Source organism: Tyto alba, unplaced genomic scaffold, assembly GCF_018691265.1.
Source record: "Tyto alba isolate M040663 unplaced genomic scaffold, T.alba_DEE_v4.0 Super-Scaffold_40, whole genome shotgun sequence".
Taxonomy (NCBI): domain Eukaryota; kingdom Metazoa; phylum Chordata; class Aves; order Strigiformes; family Tytonidae; genus Tyto; species Tyto alba.
This window is the reverse complement of record NW_024881316.1, coordinates 26,718,261-26,743,366: the sequence shown is the minus strand read 5'-3', so window position 1 is coordinate 26,743,366 and position 25,106 is coordinate 26,718,261. Positions and strand designations below refer to the sequence as shown.

The window sequence follows — 25,106 nt, the reverse complement described above, 5'->3', positions numbered from 1 at the left end:
GTGTATTTGTAATTTCTCAAGTAATATAGGTCCTAGTGTTTCAGGAAAAAAGGAATGCATAAACTCATGATCTAAACTCATTTGATGGTGTGTGAGGTAAAATGGTTGAAACAGCTCATGTAAACACAGAATTTAAAAGCACAGATAAAGTAAGAAGGTCTTCTAGTTTCAATATAACTGCAGTGTCTGATCTTGAGTAATGATTTATGAAGTACAAAAATCAATAAAGATTCCATTCTAAAAAATTGCATTTTAATGAATATCTAGGAGAACATAAGCAGCAATTGACAGCAACACTGACATCCGCTTGTGCTCTTTTCAAGTTTTTTATGTAAATCTATGCAGGAGCCTGAAATATGATTTGTGCTGTTCTAGGGATGAGTTAAATTTTCAAACAATGAATGTAGCTTTTGGATAGGAGTTAGATTTTGAGTAACGAGGGAAGACAATGTTTAGATAGGGGCATGCCTTTCTGTGGAATTGATTTTCCGCAAGCTGAATTCCAGGCATGTATTTAAAGCAAAGATCAGACTGAATGCAAAGCAATTTATTATAGAAAGTAAGCGAGCAAATACATACTTGGAGCAAACTGCAATGTGAAGCAAAGATACTTTTTCCAAAAGTAAATCCTTAGAGATTCCTGATCACACAAGGATAACAGCTACTCACTATAAGAGCAATAGTAGTATGAGTCAGCTCTTTACTATGTCCCTGTTAGTTAAACATAAACTTCAAATTTTACCATCATTTTAGTCATGCTTAAAGATAAAGGTCTTTTTTTTGATACACTTTTAGATATTTCCTACCTTGAAACTGAGCATTAAAACCCTTTCGTCGGTGGTTGCTGTCAGATGTAAAATGGAGTCGTAACCAGTTCTTACTGCTGATAACAGGAGAAGGTAGATTCATACCAGTCAACCTGGAAAGGCAAAAAATAATGTCATATAAATGGTGGAAAAATTCAGGTGTACACAACTTAAAAGTGAAAAAAAAAAAAACAAAAAAAAACAAAAACCAAAAAAATAGCCAACATATATTGTTGCACTGTTTACAATGTATTTGACAATGGTGATTCACCATCATCTAATCTCAAATTATTACTAGTTAAGTAACTATTATCCTTGGAGAAATGTGGCTTTTTTTCCCATTACAGTTATTGATTTTATGGTCAAAACTTTTATCTCCAAACTATTCTTTCATGAATTAAAGAAGAAAAACAACCCTGTGAGAGTGTTTGTGTGTGCACGCGCACATGTATGTATATATGCATGCATGTGTCAAATTATTCAGCAAAAAATAAGCATATTCACTTATGACAAAATTTTATCATCTGACTCCCTGCTATGTCAATTACCTCACAGGAAACCAAATCTCAGGTGTTAAGAAAGGATAAATAAGGGTTCTGGAAGATAGTTAATGTTAAGCTTCGATGGTAAAAACTATCGCTAGAACTGCGTTTGTGTAAATTAATTTCTACCCATATTTACTAAAAAGGAGAAGTTAAAATACAGCTGAATGCAGGGTAACCAGCTTGCATTAACTATGGATCTTGTGAAGAAAGAGTGCACACAAAGAATTTTTCTAATATAGACAACAGGCCCTTGGACCACTTTAAGTCATACCACAGTCTCTCATTATACCACACCATTTGTTAATATGAACACTCATGAGTTCCATACCATGGAGTACCTGATATGGTATAAATTCACATCTCAGTTTTACAGATGGCCTTTTTTGGTATGATCATAATCCAAGTTTCAGATTTAACTTTTTTTTTTTTTTTCCTTTCTGAGTAACTCTGGAAAACTACAAGAAATTAAGTTTCTCCTTTACAAAAATGTCAATTACTTGAAACAAACCCCAAACTGAGCATCAGAAACTCTCAGCTAAGGTATAACTTGTGTGAGGTTAGGTTTTCCAAAACTAGAGGAGACATAGTACATATTATCAGAGCTAAAAAAAACAAAAAACAAAAACTGAAATCAGATTTTGCCTCTCTGAAATGAATCAATGTAGTGATATAGATAACTTTTTTCATTGCAATGTGTCATTTCAGAGTTTCATTAAATATCCTAGATTACTAGGAAAGCCATCATGTTAAGAAATACTGATGCTAGAGAAGTCTATTTAGAGTAATGTCTAAATCCCTTTTCTTTCTGTAATAGAATAAGACCAACATACTGAAATATAGAAATTCTTAATAGGACTATTTTTTTTTCCTCATTTTCACATACAAACTACATCATAGAAATTTCATTCTCATTTAGAACCTTATTTTCTTCATTTAGCTGTTAACAAAATAAGGAACAACAAAATCCTACTTAAAGCTATTTTAACAACTCTGATTTAAATAAAGGATAGATTATTTAAAGAAGGATTTGTACATTTCAAAATGTTGGGACTGGCATTCAATATTTCTTACAAGTGTTGGTCAAAACATTCATCCCTATACATGTTTCTACATCTAACTAAAATGGACTTTTATACCTTATATACTCCTTGATACACTTTTTAAGCCATTTTAGAGCATAATGACCAGGCACTCTAAATATTTCTAACTATGAACTGGTGTTTGCTATTACAAAGTTACTTAGAATTTGAGTGTAACTGTAGAAATTATTGTGATATAATTAAAAGGAAAAGGAAAAATAAAACCATAAGTGGAATACCAAAAATATATCATTTGTTAGTACCTCTCAGTAATTGACACAATATATGTTAAGTTTAAAAATTTTTACTATATATAGGCTGAAATTCATATCACTGAACTCATAATTCACTTGTCCAAAACACAAACTTATCTCCTAGAAATACAACTTTTGGGGTTGGTTTTCTTTTTAAAATGAAAAAATATACATGTACTAACATTCTCTCTCTCATATCCAGAGCTCTGGATTTCAAACTTTGCAAAACTCCTGGATGAAATATTAAATTGTTATATGAATTAAATGGTATATTAATAAAAGAGTAAGTGAACATCATTATAAAAGCACATTCAAATCAGATCTTCCATTAGTTAAATTTCTAATAAACAGTTATTTCCCAGACAGATAATACACAAATATATTTTCAGATCAATGTGAACTCTACAAGGTACAGCAAAATAGTCTCATATCTTCCCATTCCACTATGAAAGATAATGATAATATGATCATGACACTGAGAGAATATTTTAAGTACCCTATTTTATCAGAGTTCTAATTTAGCTGTATGATTTCTATGCTACTGTGTATTAGACAGGAATATGTTCCTTACCAGCAATGCTGTTTGTGTTTTAATTGAAGAAAGTGAGAAAATGAAATATAACTTAGTGGATAATTTAGTTGTAAGGCTTGTTTGGGATTCAAACTTATAACTGGTGTATGACTTATGTTTGGTTTTGGTTTTGTTTTTTTTTTTTTTTTTTCTGTAAGGTTTTCAAAAACCTCTTCACTAGAGTGCCCACAGAAATGAGATTGGAACTAGGTGATCTTTAAGGTCCCTTCCAACGCAGACCATTCTGTGATTCTATGATCCTTCTAATTTAGCTATTTTCTCCATTTTATATACAGCAAAACATCTATATGTGGTTCAATTAACATTATTTGATCAAAAGTATAGTAAAATAATATATAAAATTAATTGAATCAAGTCTACACACTATGAAACAAGATTTGAAAATACAAGCACTATAAGGACTAATTCAGATTAAAAAAAAATGCACATAAAATTTTCCACAAAATCTATTATGCATCAAGTCTGAATACTTCTGCTATTTTTGTATTCACCTAACCACAGAAGTATTTATATTTTTAATTATTTGTTTTGTTTTGTTTTTAAATAGTGTAAAACATTTACTGTGTTTTCATAACAGGTCAATGAGTTAGGAGCTGAAGAGAGAAAACTGTACCTTAATTTTAAATTTAAAACCAACTTCCATTTTTAAATCCTCTCAGCTAAAATATTTATATGAACATCCATCCAGATACATGTCAAAACAAGAACTTTCAAGCATCATCACTTGCTATTCGAAAAAGTAACAGGAAGTACTTTACAAAAGGGTGAAGTACGATGTCTGCAGCAAATACATGAAGACAATGTGTGTACATATATATACATATATATTCTGTATGTGATATTGTCCTAGTTTCAGCTGGAATTAATTTAATTTTCTTCCTAGTAGCTGGTATAGTGCTGTGTTTTGGATTTAGGACGAGAATAAAGTTGCGAACACATGGATATTTTAGTTGTTTCTATGCACTATCAACTTTGATTCTTGCTGGAATTTCTGCAAACTAATTTTATTTTTTTTTTCCCCTCCAGCTAGGATGCCTGTGTGACATTGTAATGAATTAAACTGCACATGGAAAAGAGAGGCAAGAGGCAGAACTGGCACAAATTCAGTGTCAGGAGCATAGGAAAGTAAAGTCAAATGGAGACTCACTGTATCTTGTGAAGCTGGAGTTGCAGGTCACCACATGGGGAAGGAAGAATTTATAGATAAATGTCAGTTAGCAGACAACTCAACAAAATGTAAGAGGGGACAGCTAATCTAACAAAAGACTATTTGCATTAACAATGAAGTGAAACAATACTTATTGTGCTTGAAAAGAGAGGCCAGACTATCTCCTAGATAAGAACTAAATATAACAGTTTCACAGAAAAATTTTAAATCATCACATGGAATTTTAAACAAGAGACTATTTATAACAGCTAACATAACCTACCAGGAAAGGATTTGGAAGTGGAGAGAGGGAGAGAGAGGGAGAAGGTAAAGGGGAAGGGGAGATGTTTTTCACATTCTCATTTAAAGTAATTAGGTCAAATATGAATTTTTCTCTCCCTTCTACACCTTTATCCATAACCACGTGTAAATGATTGCTTATTCTGGCTGCTGCAAATAAATACTTTAATTTGCATTTTACCTTAATATTGCTTGGGATAAGAATGAATTCAAACAAGTGGGTAAGTTTTTGGGTGAGTTCTTTTTCACCCTAATGCTATAAAGACGTAGGAGCACCTTCGAAAGTCTTAGCTTACTAAGCACCCCTAGATAGACTCCTGGGAATTGTTCATGATAACAGAGCATGTCCCTGAGAAGCTGAATGAGACTGACAGAGCTGCTTTCAGGTAAATCAGGAAAACTGATGGCTAAGAGTAATCCAGAAGGCTCTTGCTGGACAGGAAAAATCTGACAAACACCTTTAAGTCCTGAGGGACCACAAGGAGTTTGCCACAAAATTTTATATCAAAATATTTTTGTCAGTATGAGCTTAAAAAAATAGCTTGAATGAAACCCAAAATTTATGAGTATAAAATGATGAAAGAAAGGAAAAAAAAAAAATATATATATATATATGAGCAAGGGAATAAGCCCAGGAATAAAGTCTTAAAAAGAGATTGTTGAATTCAATGATTCAGATCCTTTTAACTATGTAGTCTAAGAACGCTACATTTTTATTTGCTCAGTTTTCCTACATACTGAGAGTAGAAGGCTTAAACATTAATAGATGAGAGCATGCTGTGAAAGTTCCTCTTCAAAATGAAACAACCAAACATTAAATAAAACACTATGTTCCCTAATCACGTTATATGGAGCCACTCTGTTATTATTACATTCATTAAGCTTAATACTAACTTAATTGTATTATAAACAAACATTGTCCAGTAAACATTTTGGATATATCTTCCAGATGCAATGATTAAAAAGAGAAAAGTAAGAAGACTACTTTGCCTGTGATAATGAATTTTTAAAATTTCATGAAGTTATTATAGAACATTTTTAAAGTCTGGTAAAATGTTACTTCCTATCATTCCTTTCTCATGGCACTTACTAACTGTTACATTGAAACATGTTGATGACTAATGCCTTTAAAACTAAATTATTTCATGTTATATGTTTTTCCCATTAAAAAATGTTTAAATGACAAGGACATAGTAAGATATCTTAAAATATAAATTTCAGCAGAAATTCGGTATATTTGTCAAAAAAATATATAGTTAAATTTCTCATGTTGTCTGAGCAGAAGTTTATATGCATGCTCAGAAGCATTTTGGTCTGGTGACATGAGGAAAAGATGGGCTTCATCTTATCTACTTTCAGCTGTTGGAAGTGCAGTGCTCTCCATCTGGGCTAGAGTCCCTGTATAGTTAATGGAGAGGAATAACTATTTTGAGAGTGCATATCACCTGAGGTATTTTAGACTTCCATGATAATTTGAGATTAATCTCAATTGAGAAATGCAAGAGCTAGGGTGACCAGGTCAGTAAATATCAACACCTGAGCATCATCCAAGGTGTATAAATGCTATTATAATTCAGCTCATGGTACATGACATAACTCAAAACTTTATTTTCTGAAGACAACCGTCTTTACACTTTCTCTCAAATTATTCTAATTTTGTACATAAAAGTCTCCAGTCTCTTTTTTCATTTGGTTGTACCTCATACTGGATGTTATACTTTCACATACTTTGTGTTTGACTGGAGGTTAAAGCCAAAGGCAAGATTTTACTATATTTTTTTTTTTTTAACTAGTGTTTGGAAAAGAGCTTTATTAAGAACATCTTGGTTTATTGATTCAACAGTGCTAGCAAATATTCTTCTTGATTATTGCTCTGATATTTGACAAAAATAATAAGGATAATATTCCATGGCACTCTCGATACAATATTCTTCCTCTGGAAGATTATTACTGCTCTCAGGCTGATGAATAAAAGCACAATAATTCCTTATATGTCTAGAGTTTTTCTGATATATGGCTTTCATTGTCCAGCAAAAGTGGAACATTAAGTTCTAGGACAGAGCAATCAATTAGATTTTATTGTTCAATACAGCAATATTCAGCCCAGGCCCTGAGTACTGAAAAACACTCTTCCATAGGTTTCAAGGAGTTCTTCTATCCAGAGCCAGGGAAGGTAAGTGTAGGGTCCTAAAGTTAATATGGCAGCTATCCTGAAAGGACATGAAACTTTAAAACAAGATCACAATTGAACAAGTACAAAACTAAACTGTGGGCTTTTTTGTTGCTAACAATATATAGTAATTGAGCACTTCAGAGATAAAATTCTGCTTTAAAAATTATTGCCCAGTTGAGTGTAATTATTAATAACTTCAATTATAAAATATAGATCCTACAGGACACATAGTATTCTGTTGAGGAGCACTGCAGCTATAGTGTTTTTGCTGCCATTATCCAGATGGGCATTTTTGTTAACATTCTGAAAACTGTAGATTTTTTACTGTGTTCATATTAATCCCTTAATAAATTCTCTAGTGTCCCATATAGGAGAAATTTTAATTTCTTCAATAAAATTTAGAAATTGCTCATCTAAAAAGCAGTTGCCAATTTCTATTTTTCTTTAACTTTCGGTTATTATGAGTTCTTAGTATAGGATTAAGATCTAACAGGATACATGTAGCAGATGTATAAATCAATGTTCAGTAATTATCAATATTATTATGAAATATTTATTATTTGCCAGTGCAGTTGTCATTTTACATGCACATGCTAATCTCCCAATATTGTTTATTTTTAGTCACAACAGCTAAGGAAATTACAAATATGCAGATACATTTTTTTGTATTTTCAGACATAACTGGTCCAAAAAACTCATTTAAATGATATAAAAATAATGTCTATTGCATATAGAATGGGAAATTTTAAGTACATCAGGTATCATCTATACTTCTGTGCTGAAAAAGTCTATCCTATAATATTCTATAATATCTTTTCATTTGTAGTTGCTACTGTAAGATTTTCAGAAGAAACTAAAATGAATATATAAAGATAATGAATTGAAAAATGTTTTTCCATTCAGTATAACTAGTTTAATTTTATTACTTTAGTAACTGTTCTCCATTATGTATTTTATATTGGATGAGCTGATACTAAACTCATTCCCCAAGCTCATTCATGTATTTGATGTTGAATGAGAGCCCTGGGAGTGGCGATAAGGGACACTGGAGCACAGGTGGTTTTTCCATCAATTCTCCTGGTCAAAGGGAAGGGGTCTGAAAGGACAAGTCGAATCTGGCAAATCAACAATGGGTTATGGGACTGGTGCCACAACCATGGATTCAGCTACTCAGACCATGGGACCCTCTTTGAGGAACCTGGGCTACTGGGGTCTGATGGGGTCCATCTGTCAGACAAGGGGAAGAATATCTTCAGTCATAGGCTTGCCAAGTTGGTGAAAGGGGCTTTAAACTAAAGTTGCCAAGGGAGGAGAACTTCAATCCATCCCACTCCTACCAGCTTGATACCAGTGCCAGCAATAGATACTCAGAGCCTGGAGAGAGATCACAGGTCAGCAGGAGAGCACCTGAAGAGCAGAAAAAAGGAATTCCAACCTGTAAGTCAACTTCATCAGGGGCCCAACTTAAATGTGTCCATGCAAACGCGTGTAGCATGGGGAATAAATGAAAGGAATTAGCAGTATGTGCACACCTGCGTAACTATGATCTTATTGGCATCACAGAGATGTGGTGAGAGGATTCTTATGACTGGAGTGCTGGAATGGAAGGATACAGGCTCTTTAGGAAGGGGGATTCCCTCTATGTCAATGACCAGCTGAACCGTGTGGAGCCCTGCCTGGGGATAGATGAGGAGCTGACTGGCTGACTGAGAGTTTATGGGTCAGGGTTAAAGGGAGGGCAGGAACAGGTGACATTATAGCAGGGCTCTGATACAGGTCACCTGATCAGGTAGACCAAGTGGATGAGTCTCTCTATAAACAGTTTGGAGCAGCTTCACATTCACAAGCCCTGGTCCTCACAGGGGACTTCAACCACCCCAACATCTGTTGGAGGGACAATACAGGAGGATCCTGGAATGTACTGATGATAACTTCCTTCTCCAAGTGATAGAGAAGCCAATGAGGAGAGGTGCTACGCTGGACCTTGATCCCACCAACAAGGAGGGGCTGGTGGGGAGTGTGAAGATCAAGGGCAGCCTTGGCTGCAGTGATCATGAAATGGTGTTCAAGATCCTTAGGGCAGCAAAGAGGTTGCACAGCAAGCTCTCTACCCTGGACTTAGGGAGAGCAGAATTTGGCCTCTACAGGGATCTGCTTGGTAGAGGAGCATGGGGTAAATCCCTGGAGGGACGAAGGGCCCAAGAAAGTTCATTGATATTCACAGATCACCTCCTCCAAACTCAGGAGTGATGCATCCTGACAAAGAGGAAGTCAGACAAAAACACCAGGAGGCCTACATGGATGAACAAGGAGCTGCTGGACAAGCTGAGACATAAAAAAAGGAAGCCTACAGAGGATGGAAGCAAGGACAGGTAACCTGGTAGGAATGCAGAGAAACCATCCAGGTGACCAGGGATCATGTTAGGAATGTCAAAGTCCTGATAGAATTAAATATGGCCAGGGATGCCAAGGACAACAAAAAGAAAAGCTTTTACAGGTACGTCAGTGAAAAAGGAAGACTAGGAAAAATGTGGACCCTCTCCAGAAAGGAATGGGAGACTGGGTTACTTGGGATATGGAGAAGGCCAAGGTACTCAATGACTCTTTTGCCTCAGTCTTCACCAGAAATTGCTCTGGCCACACCACCTAAGACACAGAAGGCAAAGGCAGGGACTGAAAGAATGAAACACCATCCACTGTACGAGAAGATCAGGTTCAAGACCATCTAAGGAACTTGAAGGTGCACAAGCCCATTGGATTTGATGAGATGTACCTGTGAGTCATGAGGGAACTGGCAGATGAAGTGGCTAAGCCACTATCCATCATATTTGAGAAGTTGTGGCAGTCCAGTGAAGCTCCCACTGTCTGGAAAAGGGAAAACCTAAGCCCCATTTTTGGAAAGGGAAAAAAGGAAGACCCGAGGAACTACAGGCCAGTCAGTGTCACCTACATGTCCAGCATGATCTTGGAGCAGATCCTCCTAGAAACTATGCTGTGCCACATGGAAAAGAAGGAGGTGATTGGTGACAGTCAACATGGCTTCACTAAGGGCAAATTGTGCCTGACAAAAGTAGTAGCCTTCTGTGACAAGGTTACAGCACTGATTGGTAAGGGAAGAGCAACTGACATCATCTATGTGGACTTATGCAAAGCATTTGACACTGTCCTGCATGACACCTTTGCCTCTAAATTGAAAAGACATGGAAATGACAGATGGACCATTTTGTGGATAACGAATTGGCTCAATGGTCATGCTCAAATATCTGAGTCAATGGCTCAATGTCCAAGTGGAGAGCAGTGATGAGTGGCGTTCCTCAGGAGTCGGTATTGGGACCAGTAATATTTAACATCCTACTTGGACATGGACAGAGGGATTGAGTGCACCCAAAGCAAGTTTGCTCATGACACCAAGCTGTGTGGTGCAGTCAACATGCTAGAGGGAAGGAATGACATCCAGAGGGCCTTTGACAAGCTAGAGAGTTGGATCTGTACAAACCTCATGAAGTTCAACAAGGCCAAGTGCAACATCCTGCACATGGGTTGGGGCAATCCTGAGAACAAATACAGGCTGGGCGATGAGTGGTTTGAGAGCAGCCATGTGAAGAAGTATTTAGGGATATCAGTGGATGGAAAACTCAATATGAGCCATCAGTGCACATTTGCAGCCCAAAAAGCCAACTGTATCCTGGGCTGCATTAAGAGAAGCATTACCAGCAGGTAGAGGGAGGTGAATCTCCCCACCTACTCTGCTCTCATGAGACCCCACATGGAGTACTGTGTTCAGCTCTGGGGCCCCCAACATAAGAAGGACATGGACCTGCTCAAACGGTTCCAGAGAAAGCTACAAAGATGATGAGGGAGCAGGAGAACCTCCTGTCTGAGGACAGGCTGAGAGTTGGGGTTGTGCAGTCTGGAGAAGAGAAGGCTCTGGGGAGATGTTACAGAAGCTTTCTAGTACTTAAAGGGGACCAACAGGAAAGATGAGGAGGGACGCTTTATCAGGGAGGGTAGTGATGGAATGAGAAGTAACGGTTTTAAACTGTAAAAGGATAGGTTTAGATTAGCTATAAGGAAAAAATTCTTTACTGTGAGGGTGGTGAGACACTCTAACACGTTGCCCAGAGAAGCTGTGTTTGTTCCCTCCCTGGAAGTGTCCAAGAGTAGGTTGGATGGGGTTTGGGGCAAGCTGTCTTAGTAGAAGGTGTCCCTGCCCATGGCAGTGGGGTTGGAACTAGATGATGTTTAAGGTCCTTTCCAACCCAAGTCATTCTATGATTCTAAGATATGAGTTGTTCCTTTTTCTTGAGTGAAAGATTTCAGATGACTTGACTCATTTGACTTTGTTATAAAATTACTAATGTAAAACACATGAAGGAAAAAAATGGTTAAAAAATATAATTGGAAGGAATACTTCATAATTTATTTTTTTTCTTAGAATTTCATTTGCAGAAAGCACATTTTCTTTTCTGGCTGAGAAAAAATCTCTGCAGTCTTCTGTATTTAAAAAGCTTAGCCCATATAAGGGAACATTTAGCAACAGTCTCTAAAGGACAAATATTTTTAAGAGCTCATCTAGACTGTGACTTTCTGCAGTGACTATGGGCAATGAGTTTAGGAATAATCTATCTGACATGTTTGAGAATAAAAAATTAGAAAAATCTCATGATTGTTTCTCTGTCTTTTTTTATGATTCTCTACTTTGGATCTCTCAGACTACAAATCAATGAAATCCTGTTATTTTACAATAAAATTAAACAATATCTGATAAAAGAACATCACTCTGGTTCCCAGCTTCAGACTGGCCAGGCAAGAGTTGTTAATAGACAGCATTTCAGGCCTTCCAAGGATATGACTGTACATAGTTTAACTTATTTTCTAAAAAAAAAAAAAAAAAAAAAAAGAAAAAAAAGGCGTACATTTTCTCTTAAACTTTATCAGACTATATTTCTGTTTCATAATAATATCTCACAAGACATGTATTTTTTAAACACTTGTATTATACTTATGGTGTTTACTAAGATTCCATAAAAAACCAAAACAAGCAAGAAAAAACAACAAAAAAACCCAACAAAAACAAAAACAACAAAACAAACAAACAAACAAACAAACATACTTATCTAATCAAAACAGAGGATAAAATTACCAGGATAAGAAAATTTCATAAATATTATTCAGTCTCTATCAAATAAGATAGATTAACTGAACTGTGCATTATTGAGATTTTATAATACTCCAGTGTAGTAGATCTAGCATGTTTTTGTCCATCAGTGAAGTATTATTTTTGCTTATATATCATGCAGTTTCTTTTTCTCATAAATATATTTACATTTCCTAAAGCTTAAAAACAATAAGTGACAGGTCTAATAATTAAGTATATTTATGGCAGAGTTTAAAAAGCGTTCATTATTAAAAAGTCTCTACTTTCAACAGTCACAGATAGTCCAAGGCATGGGAGTCCGTCTGACTTTTTACCTCCTTGGATCTGAAGAGCCTGTTTCATACATCTCCTAGAAGCTAGACATATGCTAGGTTTCAGCATTTCATTTCGTGTGTCTAATTATAAATCTTACATATAAATAAAGTCATCTGAATGCAGCTCTAAGGTCTTATCTACAGCTGACCATAGAAAAAAAGCTTAAGAGGTCTCTTTCCTGTCAGAATCCAGTGTGCTTTACTGAGAAATTAAACTTATACACGACAACATACAGGTCATAAAAAGGACATCTGGAATCCTCCTCAACCTACAGTTCTTGAACAGTTTCCAAAGGCTACAGATATTTTGCTCATCAGGATGTGGGTGCCATGGAAGTGAACAGAAAAATGGGTTATTGTATACCCAAAATGTAAGAATCGCAGCCCATATGGAGAGTGGAAAAGAGAGATCATTGATCTGTATCCAAAATAGATTAATACAGTAAGAAAGATCATAAGGATCTCAGTTGTTTCCTATGTTGCTTATATATCTATCTTACAATATTGGGTAAAAACCAGAAACAAACATATTGGCAATTAGGAAATTGAAATCTTTCTATTGATCACTATCCCTGATACTTGCAGTCACATTTTGTGAGGGCTGCTGTCACATACCCTATTCCACACCATTTCATGTCAACTTCTTAAACAGTATGTTCTCCCTCAGAATCATACTGTCATAATATTTAAGGAAATACTAGTCATTAACTCTTCATTGTAGCAAGGAAGATGCCTCAAGAGCTTAATTCCTGTTACCCTTTTGGATATAGTCACTGTAAGGTAAATGAATTTCCTATAAAACATGCACTGATACTAAACATCTATTATCTACTGCATCATAAGGACTTCAGTCTAGAATAATTTCCTGAATAAACTAGTCCTTACCTATTTTGGGGAAGACTGTATACATATACATACATGTACATATTTATAAAATTGTAACATCTTGACTCATTTTGACAGCACAGGAAGAAATCCTTTCCAGTCTAAAATAAGGCAGCAGCTTGCCTAGTGCTCACAGAATCTATAAAGTGATAAAATCCCAACTGTGCTCAGTGATCCTCTGACACCTCTAGCCCGAATCAGGTCTGTCACATTTGTTCTACAGATATGTGCATGCAGATCCACTTTTCTACATGAAAAAATAGAGGTGTTATATTTAAAAATTACTTTATACCTCTTCCCCAGAAGTAACACAATCCCATGACTTGCCAAACATAGTGCAAGAGCCTGACTGACAGCTGTGGACAAGCATCCTGCTCTACAGGATCAGTCTACAGCACAGGATGGCATTAGTTTCAGGCATCACATCACTCAACAATGTATGAAACAATCTTTTTAAATTATGTTATCCTTTATTTTTGTATTACATACTATCTCATGCTGCTAAGACCTACTGAGTACAGGGACTATTTGTATACTCCACATGTGATTTCTGTATCTCTGTGTTTCTACATATGTGTATATTCCTATCTTGCTTCTATTTTCATTCAGCAGCCAACATCATAACCAAGGTATTTCACCCTTTTCAGTCAGCAACGTCTTACTTTAAACTAGGTTGATACATATATCCCACAGTATGAATCAATTTTTTATGAAAATACTATTACTGTTTATAACATCATGTGAGAGCCAACTTGTAACTCCCCAATACAGGGGCTGAGAAAAACAGCCTGAGAAACAGATAAGGGATGGGAGGGCATGGAGGTCCTCTAGACCAACAAATGCCTCCAACACTCAGAAGTTGCGAAACTATAGTCATGGGGTGAATAATGTGGAGTCTGGAGCTAGTAAGGCTGCCTGATTAGCACAGGATGCAGATGGAAGAGGGAATCTTGTGAAGGCAGGACAGCTCTGCTTTGGTGCATCTTGTAAAGTTTCAAGGGCCATCTGTCTAGTGAATGACCTTTGCTTCATTATCCATGAAATGCATATTAAAGTTGACACCCCTGAATATGCCAATTAAGATTAACAAAATCATGCTAGTTACATAATCCCATGAAGCACCTTACCCTTCCCCATACATGTGATACATATGTATGTGGATTGGCCTAGGGGACGGACCCACGGAAAGTGTGTATAAATTGAGGGGGGGTGAGGAGGGAAAGCAAATGAGCAAGCAACAGACAAAAAAACAAAAAAGCAAGAAAGCAAGATGGATGCACCCCTGAAGAACTAGCACATGACAAACACAGGACCCCTGACCAGTGATTTCTATTTCTCTATTCTCTCTTTTTATCTCCTTCTTTTCTCCCCCCCTTCCCTTATTACCATTAAGTAATGCAAGTCATACTATATCACTAAGTATATTCATTATATACTTAACCAATTATCAAGTAACCAATTAGTATATTGTGAGAAAATAATAAATGTTTACGCATGGACTTTGAGACTTGTCTCACTGTTGTCCACTCTACTGGGGATTTACAAATCTAAGTCACTTGTCTCCCTTGTCTGAGTGGGATGTGACATAACATTAAAAAGAGTTTGTTCATATTACCCAGTATTACCATATAGAACCACATTACCACCTCTCCTGGATTTAGCAGTGCCTTGAAGACAAGCTGTCTTTCATGTCAAGTTGCTTTCAGACTGTCCAGAAGACCTGTAATTATCTATGGAGGACTTAGGGACTTAGAAAAAACTTTGGGAGAAAAGGTACTGTAACTCACTATCTACCAGCTCAGAACCAGCTGAGGGTTTTGCAATACTTAAACAAAAAAAAAGATAAATCTCAAGTGAAATCAGTATTCAATTCCTCAGTTTTCACTGATGTGTACAATGCATTATACATCGTACTGTAACACTGTATAACACCTGTCATTCTTTTTTCATATGAAATATAAGTAATTAAAAGTTTTTGAAAATTTTTGTTTTGTCCTCATTCTTGTGGAAGTAAAATTCTATGAGAATGAGAAAACCTGAACTAGTCTGATGAGATTCAAATCTTGCTTTTCAGTACATTTGAACAGAAAAAAACCTAAAGTCAAAACCAAAACAAAAATCCCAAACACTATACATTGAAAGGGAATTTAATTGGCATATCTGTTCAATATTTTCCCATTTTGACTCTTCATTATCTCATAATCATGTAATTTACGTTTTAACTTTTTTTTTTTTTTTTTTTTGAAACATGTTGTGTGAAAGTTTATTTATTCATCTTTCTTACCATGGAAGAAATACGATTAGCATAAAAGCATTATGTATCAAAAATGACTCACATATATTCCTCCCTTCTATTAAATATTAACTTATATATTAACTTATACATTAACTTACTTTTAGAGCATGATATACTGTATTAATATTAGACCATTATATTTAAGGACAAATAGAGACTTCATTAAACCAAGAAATGTTATCTCAGTTGAGCCCTTCTTGATAGAGCTACTATTTCCATGTGCATTTCTATTGCTAATACGGGAATGTTAAGAAACAGCCCAGTCTTTATGTGACTGAAAAAACTAGGCAAATTCAGATAAGTTTTTATGGACTAATTAGTAACACATTAGGATTCAGTTCTGAAAATCCTTGTTCTATACTGAATTCTCAAAAAAGTCTATAAGAGCCCATGCAGTGAGTTTGCAATATTAGCTCTATCTGGTATTAGAAGTTTCTTCCTGTTTATAAAAAGGATTATAAAATATTTCTGTCTGAGAACACTGAAAACAGATTTTTTTTGTTGTATTGTTTTAATGTTCTATCTGTTCACTATGTAACACTATGTGGTTGCTGAGATGGCGACTCTCAACAACTTTGAAAGTCGTATTGTTTTGTATCTTCATGTGGACATAGTTCCAGAATTTGGATAATGGAATTTGAAAATTCAAGCATGATCAGCAAATATACTAATTGGATGAAACATTGACATGACTGTAGCCAAGCAATGATATTAAAAAGGCAGTCTTCTTAATATCTTCATGTGGAAACATTAAAAACAAACAAATAAGCAAACCAACACACTGTGAGTGTATAACCCTAAATGCATGTCCAAACTGTATTTTTTGTATTTCTGAAGAGTATACTTTCCCTTGGGATGGAAGTTTGGTGCAGCTGTATCACTTTTTTTCCTAAGGATATTAAGAATAAAGTTAGACAACACTATATTTATTCATTTTATTAATGGTATGTGTTTCATTGATACTCTCAAGTAGTAAAATTACCCTTGCTGTTTTTTATTGATATTTGGATTAATTTTTAAGTTTAAAGCTTTTCCTGCCAATTCTAAAATGTATCTTGATATAGAGCTAAGGAAAATGTTTACATCCTTAGTATATCTTGCCAGGCAAGTTGACTTATCTAGATTTTTAACAAGTTTTCCTCACACTTGGCATAATATTTTGTAGTTACAATTGTATCATTAAGTAAAAGACTCTGACTTTTTGTTTAGGCTATTTTTAAGTGACAAAAAGTAACTTTACTTCCACCTGAAACACAAAGTTTTCCCCCAGATAATAAAAGTAGTGGGCAACAATGCAATTTTCTAGTAATATATTCCTGATTTTTTTTTTCCCTGTTTGTCTGTACATAGCACACATCAACTTACGTTTCTATTTATAAGAAAATAGAAAAACTTGGTGTTCCCCCAAAAATACTGTTTGGTAATTACCAGAAAATAAATTTAAACAAGAAGTATCATGCAACCACTATATCTAATAGGAATTGACATTTTGATAGTCCAGCTTCACAAAAATTGTCTCCTTTCTCTGAAATTATAATGTAGTGAAATACAATTTCTGGGCTGTACCAGCAGTGTAACATGACAAAGTATCTAGGACAGTTTGACATAAAATGTTGAATGCATCTTGTTTGAAGAAAATTTCAGCCTAACAATGAAGAACTGAAATGAAAAAACAAAACTTCCTCAAACTGATTTAAAACTTTTCTATTCAATTTTATGATGCTGTTATATGTATTTTAAAATATGCAAAGAAAACAACATGTTTTGCACAGGCTCTGGATTTACTATTTGGTAGCTTGTTAAGCAAGAGTAATATCTGTTGGTTCAGTAGGAAAAATATCTCCCAAATGTCACAGAAGAAAAAAAAACAAGCAATAGGGCAAATATTTGCTCAAATAATACATAATAATACTAAAACCAAAAAGCGCCCCAAAAACAAACTGAGTTGTACATAGCCTGTTAATACATGGTCACACAGAGTATCAGGCAACAAATGTATTCTGGTTTTGTAGATATGCCCCTTCTAAATCTTATGTCTGTTGTATTTGCAAAAGAAAAAAAAAAAAAAAAAAATGTGGCCACTGAAAAATGAAAAAGTCAGAGAAAATTGTGGGGTGTAAAAGCTCATAAGAGTTGCTTTCCAAAGAGATGCCATTGGGACTCAGACTCTAGACATAATTAAAATTGTGTTACTTTCAGGTGGTTTATTGTTAATGCCAGTATAAAAATATCTGTGATGTTAGTTCCCTTGAGAGAATATTCGGATGGGGATAAAGAGAACTTCTTCTGTCAAATTGCTATCAGAATGCAACCATACAATGTTTTATAGTAAAGCATATTCTGGAAGCCATGTGAATGTCTATTTTTTTTTTTTTTTTTAATTTAGGCACAGAATTTACTCAATTTCCTTGTTGCTAAATGATATAACTATCATGCACTAGATCCTTGTCTCAGTAACACTATACATCATTTCCTTAAGGAGGTAAGTTGCTTCTGCATTCAATAGTAAATGCTTATTTTTTCAATTTAACCAAATGTATTACTGTTCATTTAGCCAGGCAGTCTTGGTCTGTGCTAAGTGAGCATGGCATTTGATAAGCAATATTTCCTGAATCAAGCCTCCTCGCAAGCTCTTTTAGTGGATATTTTAGGTTTACTGGTGAAAGGAGCAAAGTTTTGCAGCCACATGTCTTCTTGCAAGAAAGGAAGTATTAGCAACAATGAATACCGTGACATAGGTATTTTTACTGTGGCTAAGAGGCAAAACCTTTAAAGCTAGCACGCTGAAGAGCTTAGCTAGACAGCGAGCCTGCTATTCTTAATTGCTGACACAATGAGTAATTTACTGTTCTAACAACTTTTCATGTATTTTGAAGCTCCCCATACTGCTTTATGAAGCTTATTGCCTACATTGGACATACTACACTCAGACAACTTACTTTCCCAATACAACAACTAAACCCAACTAATTCTAAGAGAAAATAAAGAAGTTATAAATTATATTTATATTGAAAACATCAGACATATATGATTAAAAAACAGACTTCATAGTATATAGATGGTATTTAGTACAATACATGCAAGTTTTTTCTTTATTGGAGGAACATAGGACTGTTACTTCTTGACTCAAGGTAAATGATTTCAGATATATTTTTTGAAAAATAAGGATATGAAATATCTTTTGTGCAGAGTTATCCTTCACTCTGAACCAGGGTGCATCCACTGCATCCTTGAGACATTTAAGTGTGTGTGTTATTTGACTTCCAATCCAAAGTTTAACTCTATAAACTATAGAAAGCTACAGACTATAAGTCTAAATCTCTGGAGGTACATGTTGAAAACACATCTAAAATCACAGGTATTTTCTACTGATAAAATATATTTTTGACAAATACAGAACCACAACAGGCCTTCAGCACAGTGGAAAAATAGCAAAGATTTGAGAGTCATGAATACGGAAAAACTGTTAGCTTGTACTTATTTAATATTTGGGGGGTACCTTCTTCAATACCATCATAAGTTAAAGGAACAAAGATCTAGAATTTGTCTCTTACGATTATTTATTGAAAAATTTTTGCTATGAGTACAGTTATTTTGAAGGAAATCTAAATGGCAACATCCATTCACCATAGACTTTCATGAAAGAGTTTGTCAGATTTTGTTGGGATTTAGTGTGGGATATTTCAAAATATTATGAGATGACAAGAAAAAAAAATCACTGAAACCTGGCACATCAAAATAAAAGCAGCTAGGTTTCAATCACTCAACGTAAGCATCACTGTTAAACATGGATACATTTTCTTAGCATTTTTTGCCTTTTCTGTATCACAGGTATTCCTTTAGAAAGTTAGATACACCAATTTTTCTAACACAAAATATCAGCAACAACAAAACAGAAGAATTCCCAGACTGAAAAAATCTACAGTTCATGAAAAAAAATCCTCACAATTCTAATAAAACCTTCAGAAATTATCAGTAAGCAAAATAATACAAGGAGAAATAACTTTTTATATCTTGACAGTAACAAAGACAAAAGGGAACTACTACAAATACACAAGACATCAGCTGCTGCATTTAACTGCCTAAACAAAATTTGGTTATCAAGAACAATATACAACTTAAAATAAAAACTATGGCTTCAACTATAATAATTATAGTCTTAACAAGTGTAGGTGAAATCTGGAAATCTAATGATAGTTAGAACAGATTGACAGCAAAAGCTTCATGAATATACGAGATTGAAAGGAATGAATTTGTAAACAGATTTATTTATTCAGTCTACAGCTCCTAATGTCTGAAGTTTTTTAGAAAAGGTGGAAATATCTAGAGACTGAGTTAATGATGACTCCAAAGCATCTATTCACTGCATATACCAGTACACTGCATGAAGAACAAGCAGCCAACTGAGAGGAAGCACCATGTCAAACCCTGCTTGTGCCTGCTCTAGGTGGACTACTAGGGATTCAACAAGTGTTCAGTGTGTCCTAAGTGATATCTGAAGGTAGAAGAAGGATTTACTGTTTATTTTAACTTATCAGAGCACAAAAATGAAGTCCTGAAATACTTGATATTCTATTTTTGTATTCATTTTTCTTTACATCAAAGTTTTGAGTTTCTGCTAAAGATGATGATGCTATCATAACTTCAACAAAGATAATATTACACAATACCATACCAGCCCACATAAACTCCAGTTGCCTAACACTGCTGTATCAATGTGATATCTTGCTACAAGAACTATTGCCTCCCATACCACTGAATATTTGCTTCCCTACTCTTAAATGGCTGTCTGATTTTTAATTTTTTTTCCAGTCTGACCAGATCTTTTCTGAATAAAATAACTATAGAACAATTAAACATAATGCAAGTTAGCTCTTTGTCTAACTCACTGTAATTTTAAAATTCACAACTAGTGCTAACATTGAGTTTTAGCATTACTTTGGCCAGATTATTATAGATATTTCTTCCTAGAACAACTATATTTCAATTTTAAGTAAAATCAAGCAGTTCAGACTTTATTCTGCAGTAGTATATAATTTTAGTGGTTCATTAGATTAAAGCTTGTGAAAGATTACAATGCTACAAGAGGTCTTAGGAAGTTTAATTAGCTTCTTTAAATACATTTTACCAAACACTGATGACACACCAGTAAAGTGTGGATTTGTTATCTTTCATGATTGTAAATTACATCCCAAAGCTGTTACCACGTTACTAGTCTCTTAACTCAATTTCAGTAATAATATTAAATTGCAGTGGTAATGAACACTCACAAAATTCCATTATCGAGTTCAAAAATCCTAAAATGCTTTTAATAATTTACTGAGATTTAACTTACATTGGACCATTTCCCAGATGCTAAGGATAATGATAAAGCATCTTGACTATTACCAACCAATCATTTCAGATGACAAGTGGAAGAATGCAGAACGGTGATGTATGTGCATGGTGCTTTTCACATAAAACAGATTTAATTCTTTTTGGTGATGTCCTTATGGACAGATCAATCTAAAAGAAAGTAGTTCAATCAACTGGTCTTTGTGTTTTGCCACAGAACAATTTCCTCAACAAATGGAGTTTGAATTGGATATTTTCAGACTCTGCAAGAGGCTCTAGTAACCCTTAAAAACATAATGAGGATTATAAAATCATCTGCATTACAAATAATCTGGAACACTGAAATATCAGTTGCTACACCTGAAAAAGAGGACTGAGATTTTTTCAAAATGTTTATAATTGTTTTCGGAAGAGGAGTGCTCACTAATTATTCTTCAATGTATGGCCTCACAAAATCAATTGCTATTTCAGACCTTCCGTTATTATTAAACCATGCTATATAAATTCATTTGATTATGAATAATGATAACTATGATTAAGTTTTTTGCATTTCCTCCAATAGATTTGGGGACTGAATAATTGCTCCTCTCTGCACATGTGTAAAAGCAAAGGTTGATGGAGTAAAGGATGATAGTCCTTCTAGGCTGACTTGGTGCTCTTTACTGTCTACCTGTAAGCAGTCAACTCATGTGTTGTAGTTGTACTGGTGACCTTATTAGCTTGAAGAGATGTGCATGACTGTTTACTGTTTTCATTTTAATATTTGCTTAAATGATTTAATTTTGAACATAAGGTCCAAATACTAAATAATGTGATGGGAAGTTGTTACAACAGTAAATTCATTTTTTCCCCATGAAATTTTCAACTCAGCTTTAAAAACCTAATACACAGTACAAAAGGCTTACATAGCTTGCCTATGAAAAACATAAGCCAGGCAAGAAAATTTTCTGAAACTCACACTTTCTTATTAACATATCTAAGAGTCCCATTGAATAACTTCAACAGATAATAATGTGGTATATTTTTTCAAAATTTCCACATCACATTAAAATAATATTCTCTTGAAAAAAATAGAAATATTATTTATATTCAATATTCTGATGGCTTCTTAGGAATAATCAAAAGAATTATTTCAGTTGTGCTTCCTATTTTGGTATGTTTATTGTAAAGCAAGACCTTCAGTAATGTGAATATGATGATTCAAACAAATACAGATCATCATAGTAATGACTTTATTTTGTTTTCAGGATCAAATACCTTCCTCTGCTCTTAAAATTATTTGAAAACACAAGCAGCTTTGACAATCTGAAAATACTAAATGAACTTTTAAACCCATATACTTTGAGGCATCATTGTTTTTATTTTTTTCCTTTAATGTTTAAAAAATACATTTTAAATACAATGTTTATGTTTTATATGAAAGTCTTGCTGCAGAAGGATCCCTGATTAAATAGCACTCATCTCTCATGGAACTCATCTCTGTGGAACTACTTACATAAGCAGATTCAGAAAGCTTCCATGCTTTTACAACTATAAAAGGTAATCTTGTTTGTGGTTTGTCTGATGCAAATTTAGTGGAAAATTAACCATGGATCTTAGTCCTTGTGCTAAACGTGATTTAGGATTTTAAATATTATAACCTGTTAGAATGAAATTTCAGGCTCCATCAAAAATCTCATTTGTTCTACAAACAGATTGTTTATAAATTCATTTCACAGGTGTTAAATTATTTTGTGCTAAGAGATGAAATCATGTTATTTTTTTACATTTCCAGAAATAACAGTCTTATGTCCATAATTTTAATTGTGTACCCTTATCTTGATTGTAAGCTTGATGTAATATTCAGGTTCCCAAACTGAGTAAGAGGAAACATTTTAGCTATCTGATACTCAGAATTTGAGCTTGTTTCATTTCTGCAGTAAAAATTCAGATTTGTAAAAGAATGAGTAGAGCTGTACATGTAATTTACTGTTTATTTCTTTCTTGTCTATCTCCCATTCATTTGAAAAGAAAAGAAACAAAGGAAAATTGAAACTAATTTTTGAAAGGCAGACATTTATGAGTAATATATATGTCAAAAAAATCCAAATAATTTTGTGGCAATTTCAAAATAATTTAACTAAATTACTATGTTAGTACAATGAAAATCGATGTATCCCTGTATAGAAAGGAATACAAAAATGTTATATTTGCCATTTATTTTACCAGGTTATAATAAAAATTATTCTGCATATACAGGAATAAAATTTAATGTACAACAATGTATTTACGGAACTTGAAATTACAATGTGTTCACAAAATGGCTAAATCATTATGGTAATAGAAGTTATGCCTAGAATTTGTTTTTTTTCATTTGTATTAAAAATGCAGCAGTACAGTATGCTATATTTTTCCTGGAAATTATACCACAAATAATGCATTTTACTATAATGGCAAATATACTTCCCTTACCATTACTTTGTATTAAACATCTAACCCAGGAGAAATACTTTGTCACCCACACAGAAGAATTCTGGGGAATAACTCCCCGTACAGCAAGATTGTCTAATTGGAAGGAAACACACACTAGCATTCATAAAAATGAAGCAAAACATATACACACACTCTCAGTGTTGCAACTCAGATTTGGGATATCAGAGAATCCACCCACTTGTGTGTCCTGTCACTTATCACTGAATCTAAATTCTTCTTACGTGTAGTAAGCAACTAAACCATACAAAATGTTATTCTTGTTTCATTTATGCTAATAAAGATCAGTTGCAAATATTCACAGATAGTATAATTTTACAAAATAACTCTCACCATAATTTGTTACATCCATTTTTGTAATGACAATTCAAATGTTAAAAATGTAAGATTTAGTCAAATGTTCAGCATGTTCCCTAGTGCTTAATGAACTATGTTAACCTCTGGCAAACATTATTCAATGAAGAGGAGCCAATGAAGATAAAGAAACAAACATTTGTATCATGCTGTTACTATGTTTGGAAGAAGTCGAACAGAAGCAGATAGATGTTATTGAGATGATCTTTAGGGTTGAAGAAAAAGAAATGAGAACTACTGCTAAGCTTTAAATGGATAGTTTCTGAGAACTCAGGCTGCATAAGCTGTAAATTTATCATAGGTAACTTTATATCTAAATATAGTTTTCTCATGTTGTTTAGTTACTAAAGTCAATTGGAAGAGGCCTAGTCCTAGGGACTAGATCATCTACTTCCAACCCAACTGCCTTGGGCAAGGACACCTTCTAATAGACCAGATTGTTCAAAGCCCCATCCAACCTGGCCTTGAACCCTTCCAGGGAGGGGGCAGCCACCACTTCTCTGGGCAACCTGTGCCAGTCTCTCACCACTATCACAGTAAAGAATTTCTTCCCTATAGCTAATCTAAATCACCCCTCTTTCAGTTGAAAACTGTTACCCCTCATCCTATCGCTATACTCCCTGATGAAGAGTCCCTCTCCATCTTTCCTTTAGGCCTCCTGTAGGTACTGGAAGGCTACAATAGTGTCCCCCTGCAGCCTTCTCTTCTCCAGGCTGAATAACCCCAACTCTCAGCCTGTCCTCAAAATGAAGGTACTCCAGCCCATTGATCATCTTCATGGCCTCCTCTGGACCCACTCAGTCCATGTCCTTGTTATGTTGGGGGCCCCAGAGCTGAAGACAGGAGTCTAGGTGGGGGTCTCGTAAGAGCAGAGTAGAGGTGGAGAATCACCTCCTTTGACCTGCTCACACTGCTCTTGGTGCAGCCCAGGATACGGTTGGCCTTCTAGGCAGTGAGAACACATTGCTGGCTCATAGTCAGTTTTCTATCTACTAATTTCCTGAAGTCCTTCTCTGCATGACTGCTCTCAATCCACTCATTGCCCAGCCTGTACTTATGCTTGGGATTGCCCTGACCCATGTGCACTTGGCCTTGTTGAACTTTATGAGGAGGTCACCCAAACTTGCACAACACCCTCTTCTAGAGCTGCAGGAGATATGTAGGAGAAAGGATTAGGAATAAATAATAGAATCATTGGTTCAAACACTTCAACCTCATCAACGGAGAGCGCAATTCAGAGGCTTCCCCCGCCCCCCCCCCCAATTTCTGATAAAATACACTTGTTTATTTAAAGACATTAATGTCTGAAACAGGTGTCTCTGCTTTAGCCATGGTATCTTCCAGTTGGACTCAAAAGGGGTCTGGGGTCTGACACCAGGATGATTGCTTTCTGCTAGACA

The 25,106-nt window shown here is 34.8% G+C and overlaps 1 protein-coding gene across 2 annotated transcripts in view; it reads right to left on the bottom strand.

Moving 5' to 3' along the window:
• CSMD1 (CUB and Sushi multiple domains 1) overlaps nt 1–25,106 on the bottom strand; it is a 1,179,538-nt gene that overhangs the window by 458,171 nt on the left and 696,261 nt on the right. For both annotated transcript variants that reach the window (XM_042802880.1, XM_042802881.1), the window contains exon 6: nt 807–919. In XM_042802880.1, coding sequence (XP_042658814.1) covers nt 807–919 — 113 coding nt within the window. The remainder of the gene's footprint in view (nt 1–806; nt 920–25,106) is intronic.